We start from the raw sequence: 24701 nt of genomic DNA, 5'->3' as shown, positions 1-24701 counted from the left end.
AAAAGAAGCATTAAAAGCAAAATCATTTGAATACCTGTGGTGGCAGTGGTTTTGATGCACAATGAAACAGATTTACCACTGTCTGGAGTTTGTCAATTGTGCCCTGGGCCATGTTGCTTCTTTCAATGTAGTTCATAGTGCAGTCTCCACTGGGAGTCTGGTTTCCAGCACACGAGGGAGCCAGTGGCAGTGATGATAACAACAATGGAGCACCGACCACCCAGTACATCAACTATCAAACCTGCTTAATTGTATGTCATTTGTGACCTGTCAAAAATTAGTAATATTAAAATGAAAATAATTTTTAAAAAATTAATTTGAAAGAGTAAACATGCATGCACACGTTATCTTAAAATACTTTAACAATTAAATTAAAACAATTTTTTTTTCCCCCAGCAACTGAATTCTCCCATTATATGGATGCATCCACTGTACTTGCTCTGGTTTAATGCAGCACATGTTCAGTGACTGGATTTGCCAGGCTGAGAGATGTCCAATGGCTCTTGCAGAAGTGTTTTTACTCGGGAATTGAACATGTCATGGATACATCTCTTGCACAGCCAGGGAAAGGGTAGCAGCAATAGATGAGTTGAAAGCAGGAAGCTGCAAAAGATGGACAAATGTAACGAAGGATGAGAGTTGGGGAGATGGAATGAGGGGGTAATAGAATTCTGGTATTGATTGTTCAACAAGTGCTTGAATTTATTCAACACCTTTTAACACAACATTGTCAAACAAAATTTGACACCCAGCCAAGTAAGATTTTTAAGACTGGTGACTAAAAGCTTGACCAAAGAAGCACGATCTGAGGCCATCTTGAAGCAGGAAAGAGAGAGAGAGAAAAGGAATTGTCAGGAGGGAATTCCACATCTTGGGGCCTTGGCACTGTGATTTAAATTGCAAGGGTGAGCAGGAGGGCAGAACTGGAGATCTGCAGATAGCTGTGGATATTGTGAAGTTCAGTTAGACATGGACACAATGGCGGGATTTGTAAACATGAATGAGGATTTGTTAAGTAACCTGAGCCAATACATCTCAGCGAGCGTTGGCAGGGTGAGTTAATGGACCGGCACAAGTTAAATCAAGACGCACGAGTTAAGTGCAGAGAAGGAGGATGAGAGGAGACATGATAGAGGGTGTACAAAATATAAGAGGAATAGATAGAGTGGACAGCCAGCGCCTCTTTCCCAGGACACACCAATGCTCAATACAAGAGGGCATGGCTTTAAACTAATGGGTGGGAAGTTCAAGGGAGATATCAGAGGAAGGTTTTTTTACCCAGAGAGTGGTTGGGGCATGGAATGCGCTGCCTGGGGTGGTGGTGGAGGCAGGTATATTATTTTAAATTCCTCCATATGCTTATCTAGTAATCTCTTGAATTTGACCAGAGGGATATGTGGGAGGAAGGGGTTAGATAGCCTTAGGCGAGGTTTAAAGGTTGGGACAACATTGTGAGCCGAAGGGCCTGTATTGTGCTGTACTGTTCTATGTAAATGAGCTTCATTTCAATTAGTAGTTGTTTAGTGCTCCAGACACTAGAAGATAAGATACCTTTATTAGTCACATGTACATCGAAACACACAGTGAAATGCATCTTTTACGTAGAGTGTTCTGGGGGCAGCCCACAAGTGTCGCCACGTTTCCAGCACCAACATAGCAAGCCCACAACTTCCTAACCTGTACATCTTTGGAATGTGGGAGCACCCAGAAGAAACCCATGCAGACACAGCGAGAACGTACAGACTCCTTACAGACAGCGGCCAGAATTGAATCCGGGTCGCTGGCGCTGTAGCAGTGTTACGCTAACCGCCACACTACCCTGCCTGCTTTGGAGGGAGTACTACTTCAGCAGAGTGAGGGGAAGTGGGAAATGGTCAAAGGGAAGACAAGGTAGAAGGTAGCAACAGCAGCAGAAAGAAGCCTGTCAATCAACGTGCAGGCTCCTGTGCAGCTTGCCATATTGCTTTAGGAGAAATGTGTTAATACAATTAATCTGTGTGTTCACGTCAAAACTCATCCCTGAGAATGAAAACTGATCTCCAGATGAAGAATTCTTTGCATTTCTAGGTGGCTTTCCACAGTCTTGGAACACCTTAAAATATTATGCTACCGGACTGTGCGCTTGTGATTTATTATGTCAGAAGAAAAAAGGCAGCAGTCAATTTACAACCCACAGACAGTGATAAGATAAATGACCAGAGTTTTACCAGGTCACATTCTGTGGTGACAGGCATCCTCTCTGTTTATTACAACCCACTCCTGCCTCACCTTTGTCTCCCGTCTACCCAAAAGCAGTACTACAGTCGGGCTGTAATATTTCCCTTGGTTGCAATCTGACAGGGTATCCAACAGCAAGGTTAACTCCCCCGGATCTCGCACCAAATGGCTCGGAACGCTAAGGGAGTTAGGGGGGATGCTCAGTGACAGCAGATAAATTCTGGGAGGATCCCAAGGGGCTTTCCGAGTTGAACAGCAGTTGACAGTGCTCGTTAGGCATGGTTAACCTGTGCTCACAGGAGGTTTGTACTTGGTTGCTGCAGGTAACCATGAAACGGACAACATGAACCAAATGTATGGCTTTGAGGGTGAGGTGAAGGCCAAGTATACGTCGCAGATGTTTGAACTCTTCAGCGAGGTATTCCAGTGGCTGCCTCTGGCACAGTGCATTAACAGTAAAGTTCTGGTGAGTACGCAAAGTAAAGCCCTGTTTTGTTACTGTCTGATAGTGACTGCTTGTACAGCGACAAAATAGTACAGATGCTGCAAATCCGAAATAAAAGCTTGGTAATGCCAGGCAGCATCTGTGAAGGCAGAAACGGTTAACAGGAGGTCATTGACCTGAAATGTTAAATGTGCTTCTCTCTCTCCAAAGGCTGCCTGACCCACTGAGCATTTCTGACATCTGATGTTTTTATTACTTATTACCTGTTCCCTAACTCTGTAGATTCACAACTTTCTGAATATTTCTCAATGACAGATCAAAGAGCTCCGACTTTCTAAAGAACATAAACCTTCCATTTCTACAGACCTTTTCGCACCAGTACTGTTGACCATTGTTGTGATGTGGGAAATATAGCAGCAAAGATGTGCACAGCAAGCTCCCACAAACCACAATGACTGCATCAAATTGATTGTAAATGTTGGTTGAGTTTTTTTTCTATCTCATCTCATAATTTATATTTTCTCACAACAGAGGAGATCATTCAGCCCATTGAGTCTATTCTCTGAGCAATCCCATTGGTCCCAATTTTCCCTGTAACCTCTTCTTTCTCATGTATCCACCAACTGCACCCCCCCACCCCATCCCAAATTCTTCTGCCATTCACCTACACTAGGGGCAGTTTTCAGAAGCTGATTAATTTGCTAGTGTATCTTTGGGATGTGGGAAGAAACTGGAGTGACCAAAGGAAATGATGTGATCACTGAGAATGCGTAACCTTCACACAGACAGCATCCTGGTTCTGGGTAGACTGAGGGTGCTCGTGCTGAGCCACTGTGCTGTTCTATAATAGCCAGGACTCCAGGAACACTCTCCTGCTTTTCGTCATGGGATCTTTACTGGATATGGTGGACAGGGCTTTACTTGCCATCTCGTTCAACAAATGGCTTCTCTGGTGCAGGTCCCTTCAGTTTTGCACTAGAAAGTCAGCCCAGACTTTGCAGTCTTGTGGAATTTTTGATCATTGGGTCTTGATACCTGTCACTTTGGGATATATTACTTCTGGGTACTGGGACCTCTCTGGTACCAAGTCCAAGTGAGTCTTCATGTATGAAGCCGAACCATGAACTTAATCAGGCTTTCCAGCAAGCAAAAGGGGAATAAAGACGGAGGGTCAAGTGTGGTTTGAGGTGGGAGGGGGAGTGGAATCAGGGATATTGGAGCTGAGACAGATTGTGTGCATGGATGCAGGATTCTCTAAACAGTCACCTGACTGCTGCCCAGACTAAATTCAGCCAACCTGACATAGAATCATTCTCTTTACTTACACACAACTTACATAAAGCCTTTAAGGTAACAGAGATCTATAGCACCTTGTAGACTTATCAGACAAAATATGGCACTGATTGGCATAAGGAGAGATTAGTCCCGGAGACCAAAAGCTTGGCCAATGAGAGAAGGTTGAAGGAATGACCTCGAAGCAAGGGTCAGAGAACTGGAGGGAGTTTCAGGGCTTGGACAGTTGACGGATGGGATAGGGTGTTCGATATCTGTGATGCACAAGCGGTCAGAAATCCAATAATTTGGAGATCTAAGAGGTTGGAAGGGATGAGGTCATGGGGGAATTTGATGAGAATTTAGAAATGGGTGGACTGGGAGCATAAGTCAACAGACACGAGGGTGAAAGGTACTCTGTGCTAGTTAGAACAGGACACCAGAACCTTCTAATTCCTTTCTGCCTCGTATAGCTCCCCTTAATCGCACCTGTACTATTCTCTGCAACGTTTCTTGTGGTAGATTCCTTCGTGCAAGTTCGGACACAGTCACCAGAATCTTGGATCATCAGATGGATTCTCAGCATGGGTTCGAGTGGGCGTTTTCAAGCATTTTCAAGCCTTAATTTTTTTCTCAGAAGTTGGAGACAATGGTGATGCAGTAATCACAATTTATATTTTAGGATTTTTGAACATTTAGATAAAATAGTCCATAATAGACAGATGAATAAGGTCAGAGTATGCAGAATTTGGGGGTTGTAGCACAATGGATTGGTAACTGGCTTCAAGACTGCGGAGAGTGGCAGTAAAAGGTAGCTATTTGCATTGGGAAGGGAGTAATGATCACAATGACTGGTGTTGGCACCACAACTTTTAAAATCAAAAACGTAATTTCTAAATTTGCAGATGATATCAAATTAGTGGGTGGATCGTAGGGTAGAGAAGTTGAGAGTGACAGATACTGAGGCGGATCAGAATTAATTAATATATTAAACGTCAAACAAGAAACTAATTAAAACATTTAATATGTTTAAATGCAAGCTAATGCATTTCAGTGCATAGAATAGGGAGGTCACTGAATACTTGGAAGATACGTTTCTAGGTGGAGCAGAGGAACAGAGTTCAGGCATGCAATCACTAAAAGTTGTGCCATAGATTAATAAGGCCATTCTTTTTATTATAATAAAATGGCAGACCAAACTAATCGCCAGGATTTATTTCTAGAAGGATAACATCGGAAAGTAAGGTTTTTATGTTAAACCTGTATGGAACCTTGGTTAGGCCGTACTTGGGGAACCACCTCTCCTGCTTCTGACTCCTGACTTATCTACCATCTGTACATACCAATGAGCATTTGGGAGATGGGTGAGATGGATTTGTTGGCTGCTGCAGGGCGGCAGGCATCTTCTGCCGTGTGGGGATGCTATTTGTGGCCATGTTCCCGACTTGCAGATTGTTCAGGCTACGAACAGTCCTCAGGAATGGAACTCTGCCGTAACCTGGGAGGACCTGTGAAGAAAACTGAGGCACAGGAGAGGGTGCAGAGAAAGTTTACAAGAATGGTGCCAAAAATTTGAGGGTGTATATAAAATGATAAACAGACTGGGTCTCTCTTCCCTTGAGAAAAAAGTGAGGAGAAAAGATCTTATTGGAGTTCTTAAAATTATGAAAGCTTTTAATAGGATGGACACAAAGAATGTTTCCATTTGTGGAGAAGAGCAAAATCAGCATCAAGTTTATTATCATTGACATAAGTAGTGAAATTTGTTGTTTTTTGACAGACATACAGACATAAAAATTAATGCAAAAAAGAAATAATGAGGTAGTGTTCATGGACTGTTCAGAAACCTGATGGTGGAGGTGAAGAAGCTGTTTCTGAATCGTTGAGTGTGGGTTTTCAGGCTCCCCGATGGTAGTTGCATGAAGAGGGCATGTCCTGGGTGGTGAGGATCCTGAATGATGGATGTCGCCTTCTTGAGGCACCGCCTCTTGAAGATGTCCTCGATGGCGGGGAGGGTTGTGCCCGTGATGGAGCTGGCTGAGTCTACAACCCAAGAATGGTCCAATATGGTCACCAAGAAATCGAACAGGGGATTTGGAAGAAATTTCTTTTACTAAGGAATCTACCACCAGGAATGGTTGAAGTGAATAGTACCTTTGCATTTAAGGGGAGCCTTATGCGGGGAAAAAAGGATAGAAGGGTGCACAGATGAGGGAAGATAGGACATTAGAATGGAGCACAAGTGCCAGCAGAGCCTGATTGGGCTGTACAATCTGTGTCTATGCTGCATATCCTACATGAGCTCTGGTTAATGCAAGGAGGGCATTGGAAGTAAGACCACCTTTCACTTCCTTACAATAATGACAAGTTCATCTGTTTTTTTTGAGTACTTAATATGCAATGTTTTCTTACTGAGGTGTAGCAAAGTAGCTGGTAAAATGTGGGGGTAATAGTGTCATCTGAATGATAACATTTGAATGATAGCAAACTCCTGATGAATTCAAAATCATTCCCCATATAGATAATGCACGGAGGACTCTTCAGTGAAGATGGTATAACCCTCGATGACATCAAGAAGATTGATCGAAATCGGCAGCCTCCAGATTCGGGTACGAAATTCTATCTGGTGCTCTCAGTGTAAGTGTGATGCCCTAATGGCTTCCATGGCATATGCCCTTTGCCAAAAGTGCAGGATGTTGTGAGATCTAGCTGTAGTTGAAGGTAACGGAAGGTCCTTATTCCTCATTAAGTGAATCGGTGAAATAAATATAACCATTTGAGGCATCAAATAAAAGATAATGAAGTGTCTCAAGGTGTTCCTTAGTAGTGTTAGAAAATACTTTCTGACAGTGCCATGTAACTAGATACAAGGGTAGGTGACCAAGAGGTTGTCCTTAAGGAGCATCTTAAAGGAGAGGAGGATGCACTAGGGTTTCGGGAGGAAATTGTGGAGTCAGGAACCTCAGCAGTTGAGGGCACTGCCACCAGCGAGGGATTAATTAAAATTCGGATCTGATTGAGATAAATGAACTTCCTGAAGGAGATTACAGAGAGCTGATGCCATGGAAGGATTTGGAAGCAAAAGTAAAATGTTAAAATGCAAGCTTAATGAAGGTCACCAAGCACAAGTACAATGCAAACAAGACTTGGTAAGTGAAGTGATGAGGAACAAGAGTTTTAAAATCTTTAGCTTCACTAATTTGAAGAAGCTTTAAACCCTCCAGCAACGTCTGCTGAATTTGATACCTGTATGTCTGTATACCTGTAAATAGTGTGTAATCCATTCCAGTCAATTAATGGATCTAATTTTCCGTCAACCACAAAAGAGATTTCTAGATTGCATCTGAAGAGGTATTCATATCTCTCATTGTGGAGTTTTTATTCTTTAAACATACAAAGAGACATCAGCTGATCAGTCTTTCTGTTCCCCTGCTGTGTTTTCCTTGGTTGCCTCTACCTATCCAGCTGCACCTTCACTTTCTCACCTCTGGTTTCTCTGTTACTGTGTAATTGTGCTCCCTCGTGTTCCAAACCAGTTCTCATGGTTTACTTTGTTTTGTAACAGGTCCGATGTGTGACTTGCTCTGGTCAGATCCACAGCCTCAGGTGAGAGACCCAGAGGTGCTGCATTCAAATCTCAGTAACTTCACTGAGGCCAAATTTGAAATGTCTCTTGTCTTAAACTGTGTAACCAGGACTCTAAATGTTTGATGATCAACGCCCACCCAATGTCAATATGTGCTTTATTGTTCAGTTGTTGCATGGTGCTGCCTCACTCCATGGTTAGATCCTAAATCTGAGCAGTGTTTGAAGAAGGCAGCTCACCGCCACCTTCTCAAGGGGAACTGGGGATGGGCAATCAAATGCTGGCTCAGCCTGCGAACCTCACATCCCTTGAATAAATATATTTAAAAATATAAGCACCTGAGATTTTATTGGTGTCCAGAACCTGAGATGTGTGCAGGATAATGAAATCTAATTTCAAAGTTGTTCTTTATCTGAAGGTTCACGATGCAATTTGTACAACTAATGGGTCCATTGCCTGGGCACTGATGGCTGGGCTGCAGATTGATCACAAGGGATTTCTAGCCAAGCCCAATCCTGGCCCTGGCTCCTTGAACATCCCCTTTACACTGGGTGTGTTCAGAGCCCACCCCAGGCTGCCATTCCTTCCCTGAAATTCCATGATCTACTGCAGTGCTCAGAATCAGGTTTATTATCACTGACATACGTTTGTGAAATGTTGTTTTTGCGGCAGCAGTACAGTGCAAGACATGAAGACATAAAACACGTATGCAAACTGGGGGTCAAATAAAAGTCACCTCGTCAATGAAGCTGTGTGTTACCTTGAGGAATGCACCCTTTCAATTGGACATCTGAGAAATCCCACAAAAATACTCTTAACCTTAGCATTGAATATCATTGGATCACAGTCCTTTTTGTCCCATATCCAGACTGACTCCCTCCAATATATTAGGGTGTATCCTGCCTGCTCACCAGAGAGAAAGTGATTGGCTCTGTTGAATTATGCTTGAATTATGAACCCAGTTCCCAGGTGCTGCCTCATATCGAGCTGTGTCCTATTCGGAGTGTGTCTCCATCTCTGTTATACGAAAGATTATTCGGTGTTTAGACTGAGGGTGGTGTGTCATGGTGCATGTGGTCCAGTGCCCAGAGTGAGTGTGTCTGTCCTTGTTGTCTCTCCCTAGAATGGGAGATCAGTCAGCAAGCGTGGTGTCAGCTGCCAGTTTGGGCCAGATGTCACCAGGCGGTTCCTGGAGGAGAACCAACTGGATTACATCATCAGAAGCCACGAGGTGAAGCCTGAGGGTTACGAGGTTACGCACAACGGCAAATGCATCACTGTGTTCTCTGCGCCAAACTATTGGTGAGTGTTCCTATCTGTTCCATTGACCAACTCCAGGGAATTTACAGGAGGTGGCCATTCAGTGTGTTCAAAAACGCTGACAAAAATCTTCGATATGAAATGTTAACTCTCTCTTCCCAATGAATGCAGCCTGATCTGCTGAGTGTTCGCAGCATTTTCTGATTTCAATCAGTGTGCTGTGCTGTTGCCAGTTCTTTTGAAATCCAAAACTTATCCCATTGTCCCATCCAACATTCCTGTATAGTTTCCTCCTACTCTGACTCAAACGTTTATACAATTTCAAGAAAGGAAGGTTTCATAACCATTTCAATGGTTTTTGATACTGTAACTAAGGTGGAGCCATTTTTGCCGGTGGCTCAATAACCAGAGGGCACGGATTAGAGATAAGAGACAAAAGACCCAGATTGGAGAGCAGAATATTTTTTAACTCTGGGTTGTAATCAAGGTTATTGCAAGCAGATTCAGTCGTACCTTTCAAAAGGGAAATTGGGAAGTACAAGGGAGAATATTTAGGGGGCTTTGGGGAAGGGGCGGAGTGACACATCTGATTGGATATTTCTTCAAAGAGCTGGCATAGGCTGATGAGCCAAATGGGCTCCCTGCCTGCTATCTGGTGCTATAAACTTTACCTTTTAATAAGGTGAATTGGCCTGCCTTGGCCACACCCTTTGGCAAAACATTTCATGCTTGAGCAACCTTCGAGTCAGGGACTTCCATGTTACATTACTCTCTGATGAAGTGAAACTAATGATTCTCCCTTTTGGCTGCCTGGGAGGGTGTAACACAGCCCCACGTTGTGGACGTCAAACGGTGATGAGAGTTTCACTGGAAAAACCACACTCTAGTTACTCACTGTCCCAACATCCAGAGCTTGGCCAACTTCCTGCGTCTGAACATTGTTCAGGGGTGGAACTCCTATGTGGTCACTTTACCTCTGAACCCAAGGGACTGTTGCCTTCCGGGAACCCAGGACAGATTGAGGGCCATGTTATGGTCATGTGGAATTGACAGCCGTGGTAAAGAACAGCTAGTCCATCAAGCCTGCCTTGTGCTCAAGGTAGCCAGAACACTGTGGCTAAACATCCTTGCACACCTCCCTTCCACAGCCCACAACAGAGTTGCATTGCACTGCACTGCCAAACCATTGGTGCGTAGTGTGCGCCACAGCAGGCTTGCTGTCTGCTCCTGTACAGTGGATGCCTCTGGTGCCATTGTTTAACATGTGCTCTTTCTGTTCCAGTGATCAAATGGGAAACCAAGGGGCATACATTCACCTCAGGGGCTCTGATCTAAAACCGTTCTTTCATCAATTTAAAACTGTGGTGAGTTAAGTTGGAAAAAGGGGGTCTAAAATGGGGGGTGGGGTGGGGGAGGGAGATTTGTGTCTTGGCGTGAAAGTGGCAGAAGGGGAATGGTGGCGAGGGCGTGTGCAAGGCAAGGGGGAAGGTAGAAGAATGTGTCATGGCAACAAACCAATAGACAAGAGGGGCTGTATTGTGTTAAGACGCAGTGGCACCAAGCCGGGGTTTTGAGTTTACGACAACCATGGGAACACTGGAAGAAGGCTTTTGGCATGCTGACCTTCATTCAGGGCATTGAATGTGGAAATTGGGAGGTTGTATTGCGATTGTACAAGATGTTGGTGAAGCCGCACTTGGAGTATTGGTTCAGTTTTGATCACCCTGTTATAGGAAGGATGTGATTAAACTGGAAAGAGTGCAAAAAAAGATTTACAAGGATGTTGCCAGGACTCGAGGGGCTGAGTTACAGGGAGAGGTTAGACAGGCTAGGCCTTTACTCCTTGGAGCGTAGGAGACTGAGGGGTGATCTCATTAGAGTAACGCAAAATCATGAGGGGCATTTTCCAGGGTTGGGGAATCGAAAACTAGAGGACGTAGTTTTGTTTGAGGTGAAAGGTTTAGTAAGAACCTGAGGGGCAACTTTTTTTACACAGTGGATGGTAGATCTCTGGAGCCAGCTGCAGAGGAAGTGGTTGAGGAGGTACATTAGATAGAGTATGTGGACAGGTACATGGGGGGGTGACAAGTGTTTGGAGGGATATGGGCCAAGTGCTGGGAAATGGGATCAGCTTGAACGTACATCTTGGCCAGCATGGACACGTATGAGCCGAAGGGTCTTTTTCCGTGCTGTATGACTGGAGATGGGAAGTTTCTCGGTCCCGACCCCTGAGATAGGATGAGTTGAGAAGAGGAAAGTGCAGTGAGTGCTGGTTACAGTGAAGGGTGGGAGAAGGCGCAGACCAGTGCACACAGAGGAACAGTACAAAAGGTTTTTACTGTGTAACGCCTGTGCTTTCTCTTCCAGCCTCACCCGAACGTAAAACCAATGGCATATGCAAACTCGCTACTGCAGCTGGGAATGATGTAGCATCGGAGCGTCTGGTTTGGACAGTAATCCCTCCCACAGGTGGGGGGGGTGGCGTCAGGGTTTAATTTAATCTTCCTCACTAGATCTGCCATCTCTGAACCAAGTCTCCTACCTTCCCAGCACCACGGCCCTAGATAATGTGTCCTGCCCCTTGCTGTGGAAAGCTATGGAGTGTAAATCAACTCTCAAACACATGGCTCGTGCACGTGTCGTGTTTAGATGTACATCTTATGCCCTTCTGACATTTGGTTCCAAATCAAATCCTGAATCCCTGCACCAGTAAGACTCTGCAGAATAAAATAATTTAATTTCCTCTAGCCACTGCTGATTATCTCTCATCCACCTCCCTTCTGCTCTCAACCAGCCCAGTGATTGAACTTGGCCTCTCCATTGCCAGAGGAATAGGGAGGTGTGGCTGGTTCATAGTCTCCTGATTACCAGCTTGATTTGAACAGTGGTGAAGTACTGAATCCCACCACTGTTTGAACATTTCCCATTCTCCAGTTCTCACCTTCACCTTCCCCAATCCCACAAACATCCCTCGCGTTCCATCAACAAAATCCAAAAGTCTATATATAAATAAAATTGCAATGCTTGGCAGTTTTATTTGGAGGAATAAGTCTAGTTGGCATCAGAACTTGGTTCTGGTTTGCTACATCAGGTTGTAGCTCTTGTCTGTAGCCATTTCCATCTCTGGTACATCCCTGTGAGCCCCAGTCAATGCAACCCTTCAAGCATTAGCTGATTGTTATCTCACCTGCCTTCCCGGTTCTTCACTCACTGTTTTACACTGGTTAAAGTTTTTTTGGACTGGGGTATTACAGACAGGTTTGTTCCTGCCACTTCTGAATAACTAATGGATGAATCCCAAAGCTCTGAATATGTAATCAGCAGCCTGCATTCCCTTGGAAATTCATGGCAATCGCTGATTTTATATCCAGAGTTAAAGCTACAAATCTGGATGTGTTGGATCATGGATTATTGAATGTACCTAGGTGTCTCATTAGTCTTTGATCTTGAGATGGCAAGGAGGCGAAGTAGTGAACACAGGGCTCAGCATTGTGTTCCCTGGGCTGACAGAACCATTGTTCAGAGGAAAGGTTTCTGGCAGTAAGTTTGACCACTGATTCACCTTTATTATAGATTAAGAGCTGTGTATCAGCTGTTGAGGCTTCCATGGTAGCAGTCTAAGAACTTGCATTTCTATAGCAACTTTCACATCCTTGAAGCCGCAGGGCACTCTATAGTCAGAAAAGTAAACTTGGAGGAAAATAAAGTTGTAGGAAACACGCTTGCCAATTTGTGCAGAGCAAACTCCCACAAACAGTAATGTGATGGTGGCCAGTTAAACTGTCTCGGGGTGGGGGAGATACCAGGGCACTGGGAGAACACCCCAGTTATTGCACTGAAAGGACAGATGGTGTGGGTAAGAGTGCTTTTGCATCATTCGCAGTGATGCGTCCTTTGTCACTCAACGTTTCTCTATCTGCAGTGGAGGGTCCCTTCTCGCCGATGCGCTCTGTCCACAGTTCCCAGTTCCCTCTCCTTGGTTGTGCCTCTGTCCACAGTGATGGGTCCACGTTATTAACTTGCTTCGGTCTGGTTTGTGTGCCACCTCAGTTTTATTTCCATCTCCAGTGAAGGAGATTTTTTTTCTACACACTGCTCACAAGGTCATGAAAGTCTCGCACATCTGGATGAATTAGGAGGTAGTAAATCTATGGGGTTCAACGCAAAACCAATGGCCAGCAAATCCACGTGGAATAGGGACGGGTGATGCAGGGCTGCGGGGGGGTGTAGTAGGGGGGCAGGTAACAATCAGGTGCCTCTCCTGAGGTCCACCTCAGCTCCATAACATCCAGGTCACTACTGTGCAACTCGTTCGTGCTCTGCCATTAGGGGAGCCTCTTGCCCCAACCCAACCGATTTACTTCACTGCCTTGAGGAAATGAGTCAAACGTTTCCATTAAGATCACAAGACCCACCTGGAGGTGTAGGTGAGAGTGGTAAGCCAGCTGACACTTAAGGAGGGTGAAGGAAGGAGAGGTTTACTGAATAGAGGTCAGGACAGTGAATGAATATCACTATCTGCTCTCTGGACTCATCAGTAATGAAGAGCTGTACTTTTCAACACATCTCACTTCCTGAGGCTTTAAAATGTTCCACTTATTCCGACGCTTCAATTGTTGTTCGTTAAGAATATACCAATATCAGCCCTAAATTTGTATCCTCTCCACTTTCCCTGGTCCTGTCAATAGTCTTGTTTGAAGCTGTGCCAATCATTTTTATCTAGTTTCTTCCCTTAGATTGAGAATAGCTCGGGTTTTGGTAGGGGCAGTCAGATTATAATTGGGAGTGATGTCCATTCTTGGTATCTGTTCTGTAAACCGTTCCTCCCTCCCCATCCCAAGTGCCAGTTGTGACTCGTTGTGTACCGCTCCACCTCTGGGTCAGAAAACCATGGGTTCAAATCCACCCATCCGTCCCAAGAGGCAACCACCAAAATCCAAGCTGATGTTCCCTATGTGACACTGTTGGTGTTGCAGTGTTTTATATGAGGTGTTAATGCAAGGTCCAGTCTACACCCTTGGTGGTCTATAAACAATCCCACGTGGCAGTAACTTGAGGAGGAACAGGGGAGTTGACCCCAGTGTCCTGAGCCAACGTTTGCCCTTCAGCCAATGCTACTAAAAAGAATAATAAAACCAGAAAATGCTGGAAACACTCAATAGGTCAGGCAGCATCTGTGGAGAAAGAAACAGGGTTAGTGTTTCAGATCGAATGATCTGACAGATTGTTTCTCTCTGCATGGATGTTGTCTGACCTGCTGAGTGTTTCTGCATTTTCTGTTTTTATTTGTTTTCATTAAATTTTCAGACTGAAAACAAATCATCTGTTGGTTACAATGCTGCTTTTCAGAGCTTGCTCTGCACAAACTGGCTGTTATGTTTCCCAGACAATACACATCAAAGATTGGCTCTCAAGTGCTTTGGAATGCCCTGAGGCTGTGAAGGTGCTGTAGAAAGGACAGTTCTTACTCCTTCAGCGCACCAAGACGGCTCTCCTTCAACACTGTGAAGATTCTTAGGTTCCACATACAACTGGTATCGGGGATCGTGTAATTAAAATGCAAAGAATTCTTTCAGTGGAAGCCACAGACATGTACAGTGGCTTCTCTTCATTTTCAGCAGAATTTTTGCCTTAGCATGACTCTGATAAATTTTTGTAATACCTCGCGATCTGTGGCTAAACTAGTTCCATTACACCTGGGCCACAGGTGTATCTCTGAACGAACAGGTCAGCAATTTTTTCTGGTTTTTCTTGTTGTTATCAACCAATCCCTTTGAAATTCTGCTCCCTGGATGGGGCATTAAACTGCCTGCCAGATGAACATACTAGTTCCCTCAGAACTAGTTCCCCCAAAGAACCGGATGTTCTTCCTGGTTTCCTCGCCAATGTTCCTCCCTCATCCAACAACTTCTGTCCTTTCCTGCTGCTTTAGGATCTCGCTTTTGGTAAAGCGCCTTCACACACTAGTCAACAGCTCCTCATTACTGGGGAGCACCTTGAAACTTCCCAATGCTGTGAAAGTCACTATCTAAATGGAAGTTTTCTTCGTGTGCATCTGTCAAGGTCCCGACAACTCGACTGTCATCACAACAGTTGTTTAGAGGCTTGTGGTGCCTCATTAGCCCCATTGCTAGTGGGTGGGCAGTGATTTTTTTTCCCCCTAGGAAGGCAGTGGAGAACTTTGAGACAAAACACAGGTGGGCCAGAGCAAGTGTGCTTTTGATTGCCTCCCTTCACATGCCGACTGTTCCTGTTTGTTCAGTCTTAGTGACTGGGAGACTCCCACCTCAGCTCCGTGCTCAGCAACAACATCGGAGCATGTAGCAAGCTTCACTGTCATCCCAAACTAGGTAGAGACAAACACCTTCAACAGTTTTTGTGTTCAAAAACATGTTAAATCTTGGACAAAGTGGCAACGGAATCTTATCCCACTGTCTGGAGAGCAGTGTACTGTCCTGGGCCCGGACCTGGCTCATTCTCTGGGAAAAAGTCCTGATCTTGTGTGGAATAGGGATATCCATCTGTTGCAGAGCAAGAGGCTGAGCAACTGAATGAAAATGTCTTCAGTTAACATTCAATATTCCCAACTTTTCGATCCCTACCAATTCACTTTTACCGAATAAAAACCCTCCAGTTCTTCCTGCCCAATGTCAATCTTCCTTCTAGACAGCTGATCTCCCAGGGATAGCGTCCATGTTCCACTGACTTCCGTGCAAGAGCAGGCTTGTGGACCAAGCGTTCGGAGCCTCTGGGAAGCCCTGCGAGGGTGTAGGGGGAGGAAAAAGTAACAGGCTTCTTCCTGGGAAAATTTAATTTTTCTGAGAAGAATCATTTGAGTGTTAACGAACCCGCAACCATAGCTTCTCCCGACACGGAGGGAGGACTGGTTAACGGAGCCTGTGATGGTGTTCTGGGTTCCTCCACGATGGCATGGTGTTCTCATGATGTTGAGTTCTTCCTTTGCTGTGGGACCCATTCTGATTGACAGGTAAGAGCACCTTGGGCATTGCGTGTCAAGTAGATTTAAAACCAGCGTGGAGTTTGAAAGAGTTGGGGGTGGGTTGGGGGAGGACTTGACGACCTGGTGCTCAATTTAGGCACAAGAGTTTTATAATTGTATGTGTTTGCCATCATAATGTCACAGTCAAATAAAACTTTATTCAAATGTTAGAATTCTGAATTATATTTAATGACAATGTGCATTGTGGTGTTTGAAAACTTGCAACTTCCTGAAGATTGTATTTGCCAAATGGCAGTGGTATTTTGAATAAAAAGGTTGCAAGGACCGTGTGCTTGGTGAGGCGTTTGGGGGAGCTGGGGGGGGGGGGGGGGGTGGTGGTGGAGACGGATGGACGTGTGTAGTCGGAACAGCTTCTGGTCACTTTGTATCCTGGGAATTCTGACACTGCTGCACAGATATTGGCCGCTGCTGGTAAAATGCTGGCTGCCTGATCTTCCCCAAGTGAGATTTCTGTATGGGTGGTGAAGGGGAGTGTAGAGGAGCGACTGAGGAGTTGTGCTCAACTTCAGGAGTCGGTGACCAGCTGCACTTGCCCTTCACGCTGGCTGCACGCTGAGATCAAAAAAAAACCTGATGGTAATGTGCCAACAAGCAGCCCCCACACTGCACTTCAGGGTCCCATGTTTTAATCAGAGGGAGGTCATTTCAACCCATTGTGTCGCTGCCAGTCAGGAGCTGCCCAGCTTAAACCCATCCCCCCGCACTGGGTCCCTGGCCCTGCGGCTCACAGCACTTCACGTGCAGATCCAAATGCTCTCAGTGTGATGAGAGCCTCTGTCTCTCCCACCCCTTTTGGACAGTGAGTCCCAGACTCCTTCCGCCCTCTGGGTGAAGTAGTTTTACTGCATCACCCCTCGAATTCCTTCCACCAATAGTTTAAATCTTTGGTTTCCCATTTATCCAGGTTTCTTATAGTTGACCCTCAATTAAGTGTCTGTTCAGCCTTCCATATTCCCCCAAAAAAAACTTTATTTAATCTTTCCTTAGCTGAACTTTTCTAGTCCTGGCATCATCCTTCTGCTCTGCACCTTCACCATCTCTTTCCAGTAATAGAACATAGAACATTACACCACAGTACAAGCCCTTTGCCCCACGGTTGTGCCAACGTTTTATCCTGCTCTAAGATCTATCTAACTCTTCCCTCCCACATCTATCTAACCCTTCCCTCCCATTTCCCAATCATTTATGTGTCTAAGAGTCTCTTAATGTTCCTGCCCCCAAAACCTCTGCAGGCAGTGCGTTCCACACACCCACCACTCTCTGTGTAAAGAACTTACCCCTGACATTCCCCTTATACCTTAAAGTTATGTCCCCTCGTGTTAGCCATTGTCACCCTGGGGAAAAAGTCTCTGACTGTCCACTCGATCTATGCGTCTTATCGTCTTGTACACCTCTATCAAGTCACCTCTCATCCTCCTCCTCTCCAAAGAGAAAAGCCCTAGCTCACTCAACCTATCCTCATGAGTCATGCTCTCCAATCTAGGCAGCATCCTGGTAAATCTCCTCTGCACCCTCTCTAAAGCTTCCACATCCTTTCTATAATGAGGCAACCAGAATTGAACACAGTACTCCAAGTGTGGTCTAACCCGAGTTCTGTAGATCTGCAACATCACCTCACAGCTCTTGAACTCAATACCCCGACTGATGAAGGCCAACGCACCATACGCCTTCTTAACAACCCTATCGACCTGCGCGGCAACCCCTTGGGGACATGGACCCCAAGATCCCTCTGTTCCTCCACACTGCTAAGAGTCCTGCCAATTAACCTTGTATTCTGTGCGGTGACCAGAACTGTACACAGTACCTGAGCTTGTGGTCTCACTGGTGCTGTATACAGTTCTCCCTGCCCTTGTATTATGTGCATCGGTTCATGAAAGAAAATATCTCCGAGGTTGTCTTAACCTTTGTACAGTCCTTGTGGACCCCTGCTCCCTTTGTTTCTCTGCACTGCCTTCCTGTCGACTTGGAGATATCTTCTCACAGCTGTACTGGAACAGCAGAAAAGAAGGGGGAACAGAATATACTGGACCAGGGCGGGAATGAGCCACTAATCAAAGGGCACTGAGTGCGTTGACCATCAAATGCTCATTTGCACTAATCCTACTTTACTCTCATTTCCGTAAACTGCCCCCAGATGTTCAGTTTCGGTCGCCCTGCCATGAGAAAGATGCCGTTGAGCTGGAGGGAGTGCGGAGGAGATCTACGAGGATGTTGAGGGCTGAGTTATAGGGAGAGGTTGAGTAGGTTGGGACTTCTTCCGTAAAAGTGTAGGAGACTGGGAGGTGATCTTGTGGAGGTGTATAGAGCATAGATAGGGTGAATGCACACAGGCTTTTTCCCCAGGGTTGGGGAATCAAGAACTGGAGGGCATCCATGGGTTTAAGGTGAGAGGGGACAGATTTAATAGGAACCTGAGGGGCAACTTTTTCACCCAGAGGGTGGTCCATGTCTGGAGCAAGCTACCAGGGGAAGTGGTTGGGCAGGTACATCAACAATTAAAAGGTACGTGGATAGGAAAGGTTTAGAGAGATATCGGGCAAATGGGACTAACTTAGATGGGAATATTGGTCAGTATGGACTAGTTGGGCCGAAGGGCCTGTTTCCATGCTGTATGACTCTATGACAAGAAACCCCACCACTCACCTACACACGAAGAGCAATTTACAGTGGCTAATTAACAGTTGTGGGAGGGAACTGGAGCAGCTTGGGGGCAAACCCATGCAGGGAGAATGTGCAAACTCCGCACAGACAGCGCCAGAGGTCAGGATTGAACCAGGGTCACTCAAGCTATGAGCGGCTCTACCAGCTGCATCACTATCTGCCCAGCAACTGGCTGAAGGCATTTCCTTCATGTCAAAAATTGCATCATGGCTGGAAAGCACTTGAACACACCGAGTCTTCTAAATGCATTTGTCTCTTGTTGGGACACTCCTCTTCACCTTCTGCGAACCCCATTGCAAGCAAGAGTCTTTTTTTTATTCATGCCACGCATTAGGTGTCACTGGTCACATCAGCATTTATTGCTCATCCCTAATTCACCTTGTGTGAAACGTGACGTGCCCCCTCCCTGCACAGCTGCAGTGTGAACAGTGTTGGACAGGGAGTTCCAGGATTTTCAGCCACTTACAATGAAGGAGTGGCAACTACTTGCCTCAAACTACAATCCTTGCATTGTTGTACAAAGGAACAGTGATCAAAAGTGTCAAGCTGTGATTGAACTTTCATTCCCAAAACATTAACGTCTCCCACCCCTCCTTTATTTGCTGAGGACTCTTAAAACAAAAAGGAGTGGGAGACAGCCTCTTGAACTCTGTAAGAACATGGAAGATGCAATAATTGTTTCAAACCCTTTTCTGCTTAATCCTCTAGTCTAAAAATCTAGCTCCTTGTCTGCCGTGTAGTCTATTGTCATATACACCAGGGTGCAATGAAATTCCTAGCTCACATGAAGCTTACAGAGTAATCAGTGTACATGGTTATAAGTACAAGAACAAGCACAAAACAGCAGAATGGTGCAAAAAGAAATGCTACAGTGATAATCCTGGAATAACCGAGAGAGGTAGTCAGTGAAGCAACGTGCCCAGTTTTCTCGGGCAACCTTTCACAAGCCTCTGAGGTAAGACACAGTTGACACAGAAGTTGGCACCGCTGCCTCACAGCTCCAGGGTCACTGGTCCAATCCTGACCCACAGGCACAGTCTCGGTGAAGTTTGCACGTTCTCCCTGTGACCACGTGGTTCCCTCCCCTACCTTTCGGTTTCTTCCCACATCCCAAAGACTTGCAGGTGGGGAGGTAAATTGCCCCTCGCGAGGAGGTGAGTGGCGAGAGAATCTGGGGGTGGGGGGAGAATAAACTGGAATTAGTGTAAATGGGTGGTCGATGGCCGGCACGGACTCGATGGGCCAAAGGACCTGATTCCATTTTGCTTGACTCTATGACTCTGTACACCAGGATGCTATGAAGTTCCTCGTTCGCGTGAAGCTCACAGAGTAAACAGTAAACATGGTAATAATAGATACAGCAATAAGCACAAAACATTTCAATGCAAAAAGAAATGGTAAAGTGACAATAACGGTATAGCCAAGAGAAATAGAATTAAGAGTCCAAGAACAGGGCAGCATCGGCAGGAAGGGGATGTGAAAGAGCTGATTGGTTCAGGAGTCTGACAGCAGTGGGGAAGAAGCTGTTCTTAAGTCTGGATGTCTGGGCTTTCTAGCTCCTGTATCTTCTCCCAGAAGATAGAAGCGAGAAGAAGGAATGGCCAGGGGGGCAGGCACCCTCGGCGATACTATTAGCCTTCCTGAAGCAACACACCGAGAAGGTGGACTGGGTGGAAGGAAGTGGTGAGCATGTGATGGATCGGCCTGTGTTTACTGCTCTCTGCAGGTTCCAACGATCTTGGATCCAGTAGGTCGAATGACGACGGTGACTGCCCAGTCCAACCCGGCTGAGCGGCTGTCTCTGGGAAGGACCGTGCACAATGAATCCCTACTCTTAACTCATCTTCCTTGCAGCCATCAAACTGCATTACCCAAGTTTCACTTAATCATCCCAAGAAATCCAAGGCAAAACTGCAGTCATGTGCCAAAGGAATGAACCGTCATAGGTGCTGCATTTAAGATGTAGTAGTTAGGCCAGGCTTCCCAGATGAACGTAAAGAAAAACAGAGGACTTCTCCCCTGTGCTCTGACTAGTACCTGGTACTCAGAAGACATCGCTGAACCAGACTATCTTTGGATACATAAACCTTTATGGACAAGATTCTGATCGGAATTGAGAATGAATGTCTCTTGGTCACTGTGTAAAACTAAAGGGCTTAGCCCCCTGCTCTCCACTCTTCACACTCACGACAGTGTGGCTGAGCAGAGCTCCAAGGCCATCTACAAATTTGGCCACGACACCACTCGAATCACAGGTAGAGGAGTGAGCTGGAACACCTGGTTGAGAGGTGCCACGGTAACCTCACTCTCGGCATCAACGAAACCAAGGATCTAATCATTGGCTTCAGAAAGGGGAAGTCAGGAGACCTCATGCCAGTTCTCATTAGTGGATCAGAGGTGGAGAGGGTTAGCAGCTTCAAACTCCTGGGCATTAACATCTCAGATGACCTGTCCTGGGCCCAACACATGAGATACAATCATGAAGGTGGCACACCAGCGCCTCTTTTTACTTAAAGCATAAGGAGATTCAGCATGTCACCTAATAATCTAACCAACTTCTACAGATGGACTGTTGAAAATATCCTGACTGGTTGCATCATGGCCTGCATAAGGAGATTCAGCATGTCACCTAATAATCTAACCAACTTCTACAGATGCACTATTGAAAATATCCTGACTGGTTGCATCATGGCCTGGTACGGCAATTCCAATGTACAGGAACACAAGAGGCTGCAGAGAGCAGTGAACACAGCCCGGTCCATCACGGGCACAGCCCTCCCCACCACTGACAGCATCTACAGGAGGTGCTGCCTCAAGAAGGCAGCATCTATCATCAAGGATCCCCACCATCCGGGCCATGCCCTCTTCTCGCTGCAGTGTCTATGGCAGGAGCTGACAGAAACTGTTGCCCAGGGATCGACCTTTGGCCTTGGTACTTCCATCACTCTGACATGCGGCGGTTGTGTTTCTTGTGTGGCCTGAGCAGTGCAGCGGGCAGTGCTGATGCCTCACCGTGCTAGCGACCCCGGTCGATCCCGACCTCCGGCGCTATCGGTGTGTGGAGTTTGCACGTTCTCCCTGGGTGCTCCGGTTTCCTCCCACATCCCAAAGACACGCGGGGTCGGTGGGTGAATCACCCACTGTAAATTGTCCCTTGTGCAGGGGTGAGTGGTAGAATTGGGGGGGGGGGGTGGGGGGGTTGATGGCAATGTTGGGAGGGTAAACTGTAATTAGTGTAAATGCTTGGTTATGGTCAGCATGGACTCAGTGGGCCGAAGGGCCTGTTTCCGTGCTGCTTGACTTCATGCCCTCCAATTGATCAGAGAGTCCTACAACAGGCCCTTTGGCCCATTGAATCCATGCCAACCATCAAGCACTCATTTACACTCATCCTACATTAATCCCATTGTATTCTCCCCACATTCCCATCAACTCACCCCAGATTCTATCCCTCACCCACACATGAGGAGCAATTTACAGCGGCCAATTAACCCACCAAACCGCACGTCATTGGGATGTGGGAGGAAACCGGAGCACCCGGGGGGAAACCCACACGGTCACAGGGAGAACGTGCAAACTCCACACAAACATTTTGGGACGTCAAGATCGAACCCCAGTCACTGTAGCTGTGAGGCAGCATCTCTGTGTGTTGCGCCTCTTTTCCAGATTTCAGGATGGACTTGTTTGGTATCTGGTCTGGAACCTGTTGTGGTTGGATCTTGGATCCAGTAGCAGTAGCGGTTAGCGTAACGCTGTTACAGCACCAGCGACCCGGGTTCAATTCCGGCTGCTCTCTGTAAGGAGTTTGTACGTTCTCCCCATGTCTGCGTGGGTTTCCTCCAGGTTCTCCAGTTTCCTCCCGCATTCCAAAGACGTACGGGTTAGGAAGTTGTGGGCATGCTACGTTGGCGCTGGAAGCGTGGCGACACTTGCGGGCTGCCCCCAGAACACTCTACGCAAAAGATGCATTTCACTGTGTGTTTTGATGTACGTGTGACTAATAAAGATCTCTTATCTTACTTCACCCAATCGTTCCCCCACCTGAGCAGCTGTCTCTGGGAAGGAATGTGCACAATTACTCTCCTACACCTTACTCGTCCTTCCCTGCAGTCGTCACTGCCCAACTTGCACTTGATCATCCCAAAGTGAAGTAGCAGTTCTGTGCCAGAGGAACGTCCCATCAAAGGTGCTGTGTTTAAGATGTAACCATAAAGCCAGGCTTCTCAGATGAACATAGAACAGTACAGCACAGTACTGGCCCTTCGGCCCACGACGTTGTGCCAAACTATACAAACGTACTCCACAATCAATCTAACCTTTCCCTCCTACACAGCCCATAACCCTCCATTTTTCTTACATCCATGTGCCTATCTGAGAGTCTTTTAAATGTCCTGACTGTATCAGCCTCTATCTAACAGTGTGTTCCAGGCACCCACCACTCCCTGTGTAAAAAACCTACCTCTGAGATCTCCCCTAAACTCTCCTCCACTTACCTTATATGGATGTCCTCTGGTATTTGGCTATTACCGCCCTGGGGAAAAGATGCTGGGTGTCCATTCTGTCTATGCCTCTCATCACCCTATACATCTCTATCAAGTTGCCTCTCATCCAAATAGAAAAGCCCTAGCTCGCTCAACCTTTCCTTATAAGACTGTAATCCAGGCAGCATCCTGGTAAATCTCCTCTGCACCCTCTCTAAAGCGTCCACATCCTTTCCATAATTAGGCGACCAGAACTGAACACAATACTCTCTAAGTGTGGTCTAACCAGAGTTTTATAGAGCTGTAACATTGCCTTGCGGCCCTTGAACTCAATCCCCTAACTAATGAAGGTCAGCACCTCATATGCCTTCTTAACCACCATATCAACTTGTGGGGCAACTTTGAGGGATTTATGGACTAGGACCCCAAGATCCCTCTGCTCCTCCACACTGCTAAGAATCCTGTTGTTAACCTTGTACTCTGCCTTCAACCTTGATCTTCCAAAGTGCATCACTTCACACTTTTAGGGGATTGAACTCCATCTGCCACTTCTCAGCCCAACTCTGCATCCTGTCTATATCCCGTTGTAACCTACGACAACCTTCTACACTTATCCACAACACCTCCAACCTTCGTGTCATCTGCAGACTTACCTATCCCTCCACTTCCTCATCCTTGTCATTTATAAAAATCACAAAGAGTAGGGGTCCCAGAACAGATCCCTACGGAACACCACTAGTCACCAACCTCCAGGCAGAGTACGCTCCATCTACCACCACCCTCTGTCTTCTGTGGGCAGCCAATTCCGAATCCACACAGCCAAGTGTCCATGGATCCTGTGCCTCATGACTTTCTGGATGAGCCTACCATGGGAAACCTTGTCAAATGCCTTACTAAAATCCATTTACACCACATCCACCGCTCTACCTTGATCAATTTATTTTGTCACCTCTAAAAACTCAATTAGGCTCGTGAGGCATGACCTGCCCCTTACAAAGCCATGCTGGCTATCCCTAATAAGACTATGCTTCTCCAAATGCTCGTAAATCCTGTCCCTAAGAATCCCCTCCAATAGCTTGCCCACCATTGACGTAAGACTCAATGGTCTGTAATTCCCAGGATTATCCTTATTACTGTTCTTGAACAATGGAAAAACATTTGCCATCCTCCAATCCTCTGGTACCATTCCTGTGGCCAGGGAGGATGCAAAGATCATCGTCAATGCCCCAGCAATCTCTTTCCTCACCTCCTGTAGTAAACTGGGGTATATCCTGTCCGGCCCCAGGGACTTATCTATCCTAATGTTTTGCAGAAGCAACACTACATCTTCCTTGACCTCAACATGCTCCAGCACATTAGCCTGTTCTACGCTGACCTCACCTTCATCAAAGTCCCTCTCCCTGGTGAAGCAAAGTATTCATTAAAGACCTCCCCTACCTCCTCCGCCTCCAGACACGTTTCCCCCTTTATCTCTGAGTGATCCTATCCTCACTCTAGTCATCCTCCTGTTCCTCATGTACGTGTAAGACGCCTTGTGGTTTTCCCTAATCCTACTCTCCTAGCTCCTTCCTGGCTACCTTATAACTCTCAAGAGCCCTGCCCGTCTTTGGGATGTGACTTTAACTGCAGAACTTCTTCAATCTGACAATGGAACTGTCAGCAACACACAAAAAGCTGGAGGAACTCAGCAGGTCGAGCAGCATCTATGGAGGGAAATGCATAGTGGATGTTTTGGACCGAGACTCTTCATCTGGACGA

General features: G+C 46.2%; 1 protein-coding gene across 1 annotated transcript in view; it reads left to right on the top strand.

Moving 5' to 3' along the window:
* The window catches only part of ppp5c (protein phosphatase 5, catalytic subunit), a 49864-nt gene extending 33798 nt beyond the window's left edge, over positions 1-16066 (top strand). Inside the window, exons 8-13 of the mRNA XM_052044147.1 lie at positions 2541-2683; positions 6456-6543; positions 7500-7540; positions 8644-8822; positions 10063-10144; positions 11148-16066. Of these exons, the coding sequence (XP_051900107.1) occupies positions 2541-2683; positions 6456-6543; positions 7500-7540; positions 8644-8822; positions 10063-10144; positions 11148-11210 (596 nt within the window). The 3' untranslated portion in view covers positions 11211-16066. The remainder of the gene's footprint in view (positions 1-2540; positions 2684-6455; positions 6544-7499; positions 7541-8643; positions 8823-10062; positions 10145-11147) is intronic.
* The last annotated feature ends 8635 nt before the right edge of the window (positions 16067-24701 follow it).

Source organism: Pristis pectinata, chromosome 35 (genome assembly GCF_009764475.1).
Source record: "Pristis pectinata isolate sPriPec2 chromosome 35, sPriPec2.1.pri, whole genome shotgun sequence".
Taxonomy (NCBI): Eukaryota; Metazoa; Chordata; class Chondrichthyes; order Rhinopristiformes; family Pristidae; genus Pristis; species Pristis pectinata.
This window is presented reverse-complemented; position numbering and strand designations above follow the sequence as displayed.